At 43.4% G+C, this 12232-nt stretch overlaps 1 protein-coding gene across 2 annotated transcripts in view; it reads right to left on the bottom strand.

The window, feature by feature from the left end:
* Positions 1-2006: 2006 nt before the first annotated feature.
* The window catches only part of LOC122926681 (nicotinamide N-methyltransferase-like), a 268048-nt gene continuing 257822 nt past the window's right edge, over positions 2007-12232 (bottom strand). For both annotated transcript variants that reach the window (XM_044278139.1, XM_044278140.1), the window contains one exon: positions 2007-2779. In XM_044278139.1, the coding sequence (XP_044134074.1) occupies positions 2359-2779 (421 nt within the window). In that variant the 3' untranslated portion in view covers positions 2007-2358. The remainder of the gene's footprint in view (positions 2780-12232) is intronic.

Here is a 12232-nt window from a genome sequence, read left to right as displayed (position 1 = left end):
TCGAGGCCAGACTGACATTTGCCAGAGATAAAGTTGACAAAGACCAGGACTTCTGGAATAATGTTCTTTGGACAGATGAGTCCAAAATTGAATTATTTGGACACAACAGCAGAGGACATGTTTGGCGTAAACCAAACACAGCATTCCAAGAAAAGAACCTCATACCAACTGTGAAGCATGGAGGTGGAAGTGTCATGGTTTGGGGCTGCTTTGCTGCAGCAGGACCTGGTCAGCTCACCATCATAGAATCCACGATGAATTCTACTGTGTATCAGAAGGTGCTTGAAGAACATGTGAGACCATCAGTTAGAAAATTAAAGCTGAAGCGGAACTGGACCATGCAACATGACAATGACCCAAAACATACTAGTAAATCAACCAAAGATTGGCTGAAAAAGAAGAAATGGAGAGTCCTGGAATGGCCAAGTCAAAGTCCAGATTTGAATCCCATTGAGATGCTGTGGGGTGACTTGAAAAGGGCTGTACGTGCAAGAAACCCCTCAAACATCTCACAGCTGAAAAAGTTCTGCATTGAGGAGTGGGGTAAAATTTCCTCAGACCGATGTCGAAGACTGGTAGATGGCTACAAGAACCGTCTCACTGCAGTTATTTCAGCCAAAGGAGGTAACACTCGCTATTAGGGGCAAGGGTGTCCTATCTTTTTCCTCAGTTAGAATAGGCATTTTTGTAGAATGACATTTACAGAAGATCTTGAAAAGACTTTTCTTCAGTTTTCTTTGTTTAGTCGGATTACTTTAATCTCTCTGTATTGTTGAAACGGAGATGAAATAACCTTTTATTAAAAATGTTACAAAAAACCACATGCTTTCAAAGGGTGTCCTAATTTTTTCACATGACTGTAGTAGTGGTCCTGCATATAGGGCATATTTACTAGTATATGTGCAGGAGATCTACGATATATACAATATATGCAGGAGATCTACCATATATACAGTATACAGTGCAGATATAGGAGATAATCTGTATATATAGTGTATATATAGTGTATATATAGTAGATCTCCTGCATATATACACTATCTGTATATATACAATATCTGTAATGTATACTGTATGTATAGTAGATCTACCTTATTTAGTGCATATATAGTAGTATATATGCAGGATATCTACTATAGATAAACTATTTATACACTATATGCAGGATATCTACTATATATACTTTATATATTGTATATCTCCTTCTTTTAGTGCATATATAGTAGTATATGTGTAAGATATCTACTAAGTATACACTTTGGGGGAGATCTATCAAACTGCCATAAAGTAGAACTGGCTTAGTTGCCCATAGCAACCAATCAGATTCCACCATTCATTTTCCACAGCTCCTTTGGAAAATGAAAGGAGGAATCTGATTGGTTGCTATGGGCAACTAAGCCAGTTCTACTTTACAACAGTTTAATAAATGACCCCATATATGTATAAACCAGACCTGGCATGGCAGACACTGAACAAATGTGCTATGCTGTACATAGCATTGTGTGTCTTATTTACTCACTAAATCGTCACACTATACTAATCTGTGTGGGAAAGGTGACAGTTCACTGTGCGAACTGCACACAAATATTGTATTCAGAACAGAATGTTGTGACCACATGAGACCTGCCAGTAAATGAGAGCTATATAATGCTTATAATGCCATTGTTCTGTTTACAAATAATGTACTTTCTTCAGAATGGAACGCTCAATATCTCTGAATAGAAAGTGATAGATCTGCTGATTACAAGTTGTAGCATACAAGCAGTCTGTATGTAAGTGGCTAATAGCTGTTCAAGGAGATACTGGAGCTATGAGCTATGTAACAGGATTTGGAGGAGAAGGGAGGGGGAGCAGAGCTGTGCTGGTGCATGTGAAATCAACAGACAGGAGAGAGGTCATGTGACCAGAGCAAAAGGAACACCCACAGAGCCTCACAGGAGATGAGAAGAGTGAGTACAAATCATGTAAGCGCATTTCTGAGAGCATGTGAAGCAAAGCTGATACCAGTAAACAAACAAGTGCAATTTTATTATGTGCTGCATTAGATATGGGTTTATTGATTTTCAACATTCAAAGGTATCCATAGCCTTTATATTTGTATATTTAATGTAAGTGATCTAGCTTTCTTAGATGTATAAGTGGGGTCAGTAGACACAAAGGGGGGTCATTTATCAAACTGGTGTTTAGTAGAACTTAGTTTCCATTAGCAATCAGATTCCATCTTTCAGTTTTGACAGCTCCCTTGGAAAATTAAAGTTGGAATCTGATTGGTTGCTATGGGCAACTAAAAGCCAGTTCTAACTTACACCAGTTTGATAAATGACCGAAAAAAATGTCTGCCTTGATTTTTCCATATGCCTTAAAGTTTTTGGGCAAGAAGGCTGAATAAAATTTTACAATCAAATAATTCCCGTGGAAAATGAAAATCTTTAAACAATTGAAACATTTCAATTTTGCATCCGCTCTCCACCATTGCTTCCCTGACAAACTGTTCATCAAGTGACAAAAGTGGAAGCTTTGCCTCTCCAACCCAGTAATATGAAGCTCCTATGTAATCAAAAAAAATCAGATGTCCTCCTGGTTTGATCAGAGATACAACGTTCTTAAGAGAAATTTTAAAGTCTGTTAAAGTTTTGCAGGTACATATAAGGCAGCCGCAAACTAACACGCAGTCTGCTAAAGGAAGAGAATTAGGATGTAGTGGATTGCTCAAGGTGACATCAGACTTCATGAGAGAGACCATTCTTCTTATCTTCTCTTCCTTCCCCCTCAGAGTTGATCTAGGAGGAAAAGTGGGATTAAATTTCAGCAGTGGGATGATACAATTGGTTGAATCAGCTTTAAGAGTTTGTCTGACCCCCAAAGCAATTTTAATTTAGGTCCTGAAAGTAATTACCATAAAGTATATCATCTAGTCATTGATATTCCTCTCCAGCATTGAGAGCCTCATCCCCACTGCTTCCGGTCCCCAATGGACCGGAAGTGTGACGCTCAGTTCATCGTCACATGAAATGCTGCAGCTTTTCACTGGACAGCAGTTATGTGTTACTTGGGGGCACGTCACTGCTGAAGCCAGTGAATGGCTGCAGTAGTGCACATGATTGATGGGACATCACAATTCCGGTCCTTAGGGGACCAGAAACAATGGGGATGAAACACCAGTGAACAGGTGAGTGCTTGTTTTGTTTATGCTAATCACTTTCAATACCAGAATTTCAAATTGCTATGGGGGTTCGGTTAAAAAGTTGGAACCAACTGCCCTCAATCAGTGTGAATTCAGGCTTAGGCAAGGTGCCCAATCAAAGTGATCAAAGTATTGATCTCAATATACACATCCTTTATGTCATCTGAGTATGGCTATTTGGACTCATGGCATTTACAGTTAGACTTCATTGGGACTATTGATCTCAATATATTCATTTTGTATGCCATTGGAATACAACTGTTTGGGTTCCCGATTGTTGTGGACTGTTTATCTTTGTGCCATTTTTGACAATTAATGGTGACAAATATCTATACATTAGGTGGTGATGATCTCTATCCCTTTGTCAGGTTATCCTTGGGGTCTCTAGGAGGTTCCTGATACAGGATCGCCCATATCAGGGTGGCTATTCTGTTTTTAGATAAGGGTCCAAGCTATCAGGGACAGATAATAGGAAGAGGTTCTCTTCCCTTACTCAAATCTGACCCTGATTCTGATTCTGAAATTGTTACTCACACCAGGTGTTTATTGATATTTTCCTTCATATTAGAAGTTATGTTTTAATGTTGGTGGTTCTGAGAATAGATTTGATACAGAAAGTTGACCAATCAGCATAGCCACTAGTACTGTAACATGGCCATGATGGCTTCAATTCTGGTCTTAACATGGATGTTTCTCCCTCCTGGGTGTACCTACACTACTGGGAACAATAAGTGTGCCAAACCAAGAAAGCTTCTGAACATACCTCCACCTCAGTTCAGAGCCCAGTAGAAAGACACTGCATGTGTCATTAGCTTCGAGGAGGCAGATATCTACAAATTCAGAGGTGAAATCAGCAAAGTAGCATACCAGCATCCAAACAGGAGCCCCCCAAAATACTGCTGCTACCAATAAAAATACCATATCATTGTTGTAACCGTAACATATCAGTGTAACACCATAGAGATGCTACTTGACACCCACTATGGAAAAAAAAACATGGTGAATGGCATAGAAGAACACAGACAAGGGGTAATAAACATAATCAGTGACTATGACATAGTGGGGGAAGGCACACACTGCCAGAAGCCTGTACTCATAGGGTACATATTAACCAAATTGAGTTACACAGAGTGGCAAAAGTGGACAATGGCTACACAGAGAGCTAGAGAAAGCTCATAGTTATATAGTTAATATGGTTTAAAAAAGACATAACTCCATCAAGTTCAACCAAGGGATAGGTGGGGACGTGAATCCCAGAAGGAAGTGAGACTCCGGTTTTTACACATTTTCATAAATATTAATATTATTTACTTTTAAGAATTCATCTAAGCCCTTTTTAAAACTGTCCACTGTTCCTGCTATGGCCACGTCCAGAAGAATTCTATTTCACAGATTCACAGTTCTTACAGTAAAGAGGCTTTGACGCTTCTGGAGACTGAACTTTTTCTTCTCCAGTCGGAGGCACTGCCCCCTTGTCTATTGAGGGCATTTTACATGGAACAGTTTTCACCATATTTTTCACCACATGAATGATATCTGTTCTTCCAATATAATTGGTTTAAGAGCTCATGCGAATGCATTTTGAGTCCATGTCCAAAAAATGGGGATCAAACGTGGACCTGTTCATTTCTATGGGTTCCCAAAAAATGCAGTTGTCATCTGAGTGCAGTCCGCATCCATGCGGCCATTCTGCAACTTATAGAATGTGTTCTATTCTTGTCCAGGACAAGTATAGGTAGTTCTATTAGCAAAATGCAGCATGCACACGTCCGGTATCCCTATTTTGCGGATCTGCTGTTTGCGGACCTCAAAATACATACGGTCATGTGTATGAGGCCTAAGTGTTTGTTGCCTGTAAATCCACTGTGCTACCTTTTTAAAGAGTCTTTTGCCGAGGTCTCCTCCCCTTGAGGATTGATGGACCTACATATTGGCTACCACCGACAAATGTTGCCAGATAAACTATGGTACTTCCTCATTTTTACAGTTGACATATTTCCAGTTTAAATAATAAATCAAGTAAAGATACTTGTAAACTGCTTACGACCATTTAGAATAGAGCCACATGCTATGTAAGAGCCACATCTGAAAATGTGCATTGTTCTGTTCGTCATGTCTAACTCATAGGGGACTGATATGAACTATAGACCAGCCAGTCTCATAGATTTTCAGATTTCCCCCTCTGTGGTATGTGATAGATTGACTACTGGACACCAGATGTACAATATCCAGTTCAATGTATAGCAGATTGGTCGGCACTCCCAGTTCATAAGGTGGTGCTCAGTGGTACAAAAGGTAATTGAATCAAGGCACTCAAAACAGTTGAATTCAATCGTAGTGATTTATTAATTCCTTCCAATAAAATGTTATGCAAATGGACAACGTTTCGGTCCAGTCCTAGACCTTGTTCACAGCCTATATACAAAGATGTCAGATAAGGAGAGTGTGCTATGCAGCATCTGACTGTCACCACCAGATCTTTTAGAAGTTCTGATAGACGCTCTTCAGTACCTCCTGCATGATCTTCTTTTGTTTTTCTTTCGTTTTGACATCTCTCCTCCCTCTCCCAGCTGTCATCTATTAGCAGTGATTGCCTCCCTATATATCTCCTCCCCATACTGCCTCACTTTGCGGTTTATACAACTTCCTGGAGTGTGCTGATGCTAGAAGCTGTTACTGCTGCATCCACAAGATAAGTCTGTTTCTTAATTTCTGTTTTCCTGTGGGCTTGATCCTAGGTGACCCTGACTCCTTCCTTATACAGGAAACAAGACATTGCAAAATGAATATATGACTCACTGGATCCAAAACTAAGGAACAAAAGGGAGACCCCTGCATAAGACCTGGCACTCTCCCTGACTGCTCAGCCTATGCGAACACCCCTCGACTATCTAACACCTGAACACCCTACAATAGTGAGGGGACACGACCACTGGCTCCCTACACTAGACACGGAGGGAGTCAGGGTCACCTGGGATCCAGCAAACAGAAAATCACAAATTAATGTACAGTACTTATCTTATAGAAGACTGGGAAATAGGATCAGCATGCACACACACTCCAGGAAGTTGTATAAACCGCACACTAATGCATTATGGGGAGGAATTTAAAGGGATGCAATCAGTCCAACTACAAGACAGCTGAGGAACTGAAAACCAAAACAAAGAAAGCTCAAGGAGGAGGTTCTGAAAGGCATCTGTCAGAGCTTCTCAGATGTCTGGTTGTGACAGTACCCCTCCCTCTACGAGTGGACTCCGGACACTCAGAGCCCACCTTCTCAGGATGGGACCTATGGAAAGCCCTGATGAGACAAGTGGCCTTAATGTCCGTCACTGGGACCCACATCCTCTCCTCAGGACCATAACCCTCCCAATGAACGAGGTACTGGAGAGAACCGTGGACAACACGAGAATCCACAATCCTAGAGACCTGAAATTCAAGATTCCCATCAACCATAATCGGAGGAGGAGGCAAAGGCGAGGGTACAATGGGTTGAACATAAGGTTTTAATAAGGACTTATGAAAAACATTATGGATCTTCCAAGTCTGAGAAAGATCAAGACGGTAGGCAACAGGATTCATGACAGACAGGATTTTGTAAGGCCCAATAAACTTAGGACCCAACTTCCAGGAGGGAACCTTCAATTTGATATTCTTGGTAGACAACCACACCAGATCACCAACATTCAGGTCCGGACCAGGGACACGTCTCTTATCTGCCACACGCTTATATCTCTCACTCATGCTCTTTAGATTATCCTGAATCTTTTGCCAAATAGATGACAAAGACGAGGAGAATCTGTCCTCATCAGGTAAACCAGAAGACCCCTCTCCCGAGAAAGTCCCAAACTGCAGATAAAACCCATATGCACCAAAAAATGGTGACTTATCAAAGGACTCCTGACGACGGTTATTTAAAGCAAACTCAGCAAGGGACAAAAAAAGAACACCAATCCTCCTGATTCTCCACCACAAAACAGCGCAGATATGTCTCCAGATTCTGATTGACACGCTCAGTCTGGCCATTCGACTGCGGGTGGAAAGCAGAAGAGAATGACAACCGAACCCCCAAGCGAGAACAGAAAGCCTTCCAGAATCTGGAAACAAACTGCGTGCCCCTATCAGAGACTATGTCTGAAGAAATACCATGCAATTTGACAATGTGATCAATAAATGCCTGCGCCAGCGTCTTAGCATTGGGCAAACCAGGAAAAGGGATAAAATGCACCATTTTGCTAAAACGGGCCACCACCACCAGAATCACAGTCTTCCCCGAGGAACGAGGCAGGTCCGTTATGAAGTCCATGGACAGATTTGTCCAAGGACGGGAAGGAATGGGTAAGGGAAGGAGAGGACCTGATGGCCGTGAATGAGGGACTTTGGCACGAGCGCAAGTCTCGCAGGCTGCCACAAAACCCTCAACCGACTTACGAAGCGCAGGCCACCAGAATCTCTGAGCGATGAGATCCACTGTGGCTCTTGCCCCCGGGTGCCCAGGAAGGACCGTATCGTGGTGTTCCTTAAAAATCTTGTGTCTTAAAGCGAGAGGCACAAACAACCTCCCAGGAGGGCAAAGATCAGGAGCCTCTGACTGGGCTGCCTGCACCTCTGCCTCCACCACCACACCTTCGGCCAAAATGGGACCCGGGTCCTCAAAATTCCCACCTCCCGGAAAACAACGTAACAGGGCATCTGCCTTCACATTCTTAACACCAGGGCGGAACGTGACAACAAAATTAAACCTTGAAAAGAACAAAGACCATCTGGCCTATCTCGGGTTCAGACGCTTGGCTGACTCCAAGTAGGCCAGATTTTTATGGTCAGTAAACATGGTAATAGGGTGTCTGGCTCCCTCTAGCCAATGGCGCCATTCCTCAAAAGCCAACTTGATGGCCAACAACTCCCTATCTCCCACATTGTAATTTCTCTCTGCGGAGGAGAGTTTCTTCGAGAAAAAGGCACACGGTCGCCATTTGGCAGGAGAGGAACCCTGAGACAAGACCGCACCCACACCCACCTCAGAAGCATCAACCTCAACTATGAAGGGTAGAGAAATATCAGGTTGTACCAAGATGGGAGCGGAAGCAAAACTCTCCTTGATATTAGAAAAAGCCTTACGCGCCTCTACCGACCAGGAAGAAAAATCTACCCCCTTTCTGGTCATATCAGTGAGTGGTTTAACAATAGAGGAATAATTCTAAATAAACTTCCTGTAATAATTGGCAAAGCCCAAAAAACGCATCAGCGCCTTCTGATTCTCAGGAAGCTCCCACTCAAGCACAGCGCGGACCTTCTCGGGGTCCATGCGAAAACCAGAAGCGGAGAGAAGAAACCCCAGAAATTGAATTTCTGGAACTGCAAACACACATTTTTCCAGTTTCGCGTATCATTTATTCTCCCGCAGGATGAGCAAGACCTGACGTAAGTGTTCCTTATGAGTTTTGAAATCAGGAGAAAAAATCAAAATGTCATCCAAATACACTAATACAAATTTTCCCATTAAATGATAAAAAATGCTGTTCACGAAATGCTGAAAAATGGCTGGGGCATTCATCAAACCAAAAGGCATAACCAAATTCTCAAAATGGCCCTCAGGGGTATTGAAGGCCGTCTTCCATTCGTCTCCTTCTCTGACCCTGACCAGGTTGTATGCCCCTCTTAGATCTAATTTGGAAAATACTTTAGCCCCAACAATCTGGTTAAAGAGGTCCGGGATCAGAGGAAGCGGATAAGGGTCACGAATAGTGATACTGTTCAGCTCCCTGAAATCCAGACAAGGTCTTAAAGAACCATGTTTTTTCTTAACAAAGAAAAAAACAGCGGCAACAGGTGACTTCGAGGGTCGTATGTGTCCTTTTCTCAGACTCTCAGAGATATAAGCACGCATAGCGACCCTTTCAGGTTGGGAAAGATTGTATAAACGAGATTTAGGCAGCTTGGCGCCTGGGATGAGATTAATGGGGCAATCGTACTCCCTGTGCGGGGGCAAATCCTGAACTCCACTCTCAGAGAAGACATCCGAAAATTCAGAGAGAAAAGGGGGTATAGTTTTAGTAGAAACCTCAGAAACAGATGTCGTGAGGCAAAAGTCACTCCAACCATTTATTTGCCTCGCTTGCCAATCAATGGTGGGGTTATGTTTAGTGAGCCAGGGTAGCCCCAACACAAGAGGAGTAGGTAAACCGCTAAGGACGAAACATGACACATCCTCAACATGAGCATCACTCACAATTAAACGGATATTGTGAACTATGCCCTTTAATGATTTCTGAGAAAGTGGAGCGGAACCAATAGCAAAAACAGGAATATCCTTTCCCAAAGTGCATACCTGGAAACCATGAGTTATCGCAAAATGATTATCAATGAGATTGACAGCTGCTCCACTATCTACAAAAATCTCACAAAAAATGTTCTTGCTCTCTAGCGCCACCCTGGCAGGCAGGACAAAACGGGAACTACAAGCAAACGGAAAACCTTCAATTTCTGCCTCAACCCTCCCAATAGTAACAGATGGAACATTTTTTAAAGATTTTTTCCTTTTTGTTTCTTTATTACACCCAGAAAACTGCCTGAATCTCCTAGAGGGACAAACATTTGCCAAATGATTTATACTTCCACAACAAAAACAAACCTTCCCATGCGGGCTGAATCTTCTATTGTCAGAGGCAATCAACCCCAGCTGCATGGGCTCCTGCTCAGAAGGGGCTGACAGCGACTGAGACCCCTGCGCACAGAATGAGACCGCTGCACTGTCCTGGGACTGAGTATGACAGGAAGGAGAGTTCTCTCCTCTCTCTCTAAGACGCCTGTCAATACGAACGGCCTGAGACATAGCAGAGTCCAAGGAGATAGGCCTCTCATGAAAAGCAAATGCATCTTTCAATCCCTCAGAAAGACCATGGCAAAATTGACTTCGGAGTGCAGCATCATTCCAACCAGTATCAGCTGCCCATCTCCGAAATTCTGAGCAGTATATCTCTGCGGATTGTTTACCTTGGCATAACAGATGAAGTCTAGACTTCCGGATCATCATATATCTGACCCAGGGCTAAAAAGAATTCATCCACTGAACGAAGGGGCCGTGCCCCCACTGGCAGCGAAAAGGACCACGACTGATCGTTACCCCTGAGCAGCGATATAATGATCCCCACCCTCCGTTCCTCATCACCAGAGGAATGGGGAAGAAGGCTAAAATGGAGTTTGCAAGCCTCTCTGAAACGCACAAAATTCTCACTACCCCCGGAGAACGTGTCCGGGAGCGAGATCTTAGGCTCAGAACAAACTCCATGAACCACCCTACAATAGTGAGGGGACACGACCACCGTCTCCCTACACTAGACACGGAGGGAGTCAGGGTCACCTGGGATCCAGCAAACAGTCCAACTACAAGACAGCTGAGAGAGGCTACCAAGATGAGGAACTGAAAACCAAAACAAAGAAAGCTCAAGGAGGAGGTTCTGAAAGGCATCTGTCAGAGCTTCTCAGATGTCTGGTTGTGACAGTACCCCTAGCTCTACGAGTGGACTCTGGACACTCAGAGCCCACCTTCTCAGGATGGGACCTATGGAAAGCCCTGATGAGACGAGTGGCCTTAATGTCCGTCACTGGGACCCACATCCTCTCCTCAGGACCATAACCCTCCCAATGAACGAGGTACTGGAGAGAACCGCGGACAACACGAGAATCCACAATCCTAGAGACCTGAAATTCAAGATTCCTATCAACCATAATCGGAGGAGGAGGCAAAGGCAATGAGGAGGCAAAGTACAATGGGTTGAACATAAGGTTTTAATAAGGACTTATGAAAAACATTATGGATCTTCCAAGTCTGAGGAAGATCAAGACGGTAGGCAACAGGATTCACGACAGACAGGATTTTGTAAGGCCCAATAAACTTAGGACCCAACTTCCAGGAGGGAACCTTCAATTTGATATTCTTGGTAGACAACCACACCAGATCACCAACATTTAGGTCCGGACCAGGCACACGTCTCTTATCTGCCACACGCTTATTTCTCTCACTCATGCTCTTTAGATTATCCTGGGTAAACAGTCCGCAGATATAAACTGTTCAGAATTTCGGAGATGGGCAGCTGATACTGAATGGAATGATGCGGCACTCCGAAGTCAATTTTGCCATGGTCTTTTAGAGGGATTGAAAGATGCATTTGACTTTCATGAGAGACCTACCTCCTTGGATTCTGCCATGTCTCTGGTTGTTCGTATTGACAGGCGTCTTAGAGAGAGAGGAGAGATCACTCCTTCCTGTCATACTCAGTCCAAGGACAGTGGGGTGGTCTATTTCAGTGTGCAGGAGCCTCAGTCTCTCTCAATCCTCTCTGAGCAGGAGCCCATGCAGCTGGGTTTGCTTGCCTCTGACAATAGAGGATTCAGCTCTCAGAGGAGGGGTTGTTTTTGTTGTGGACGTATAAATCATTTGGCAAATCTTTGTCCCTCTAGGAGATTCAGGCAGTTTTTTTTAGAGTAATAAAGAAACAAAAGGAAAAAAGTCCTCTAAAAACGTTCCATCTGTTACTATTGGCAAGGTTGATGCAGAAATTGAAGGTTTGGACGATCCATAATGTTTTTCACAAGTCCCTATTAAAACCTTATGTCCAACCCACTGTACCATTCTCTTTGCCTCCTCCTCCGATTGTGGTTGATGGTAATCTTGAATTTCAGGTCTCTAGGATTGTGGACTCTCGTATTGTCCGCAGTTCTCTTCAGTACCTCGTTCATTGGGAGGGTTATAGTTCTGAGGAGAGGATGTGGGTTCCAGTGGCGGACATTAAGGCTACTCGTCTTTTCAGGGCATTCCATAGGTCCCATCCTGAGAAGGTGGGCTCTGAGCGTCCGGAGTCCACTCGTAGAGGGAGGGGTACTGTCACCACCAGATCTTTGAGAAGTTCTGATAGACGCTCTTCAGTACCTCCTGCATGATCTTCTTTTGTTTTTCTTTCGTTTTGACATCTCTCCTCCCTCTCCCAGCTGTCATCTATTAGCAGTGATTGCCTCCCTATATATCTCCTCCCCATACTGCCTCACCTTG

The sequence above is a fragment of the Bufo gargarizans genome, chromosome 2 (genome assembly GCF_014858855.1).
Source record: "Bufo gargarizans isolate SCDJY-AF-19 chromosome 2, ASM1485885v1, whole genome shotgun sequence".
Lineage (NCBI taxonomy): Eukaryota > Metazoa > Chordata > Amphibia > Anura > Bufonidae > Bufo > Bufo gargarizans.
This window is presented reverse-complemented; position numbering and strand designations above follow the sequence as displayed.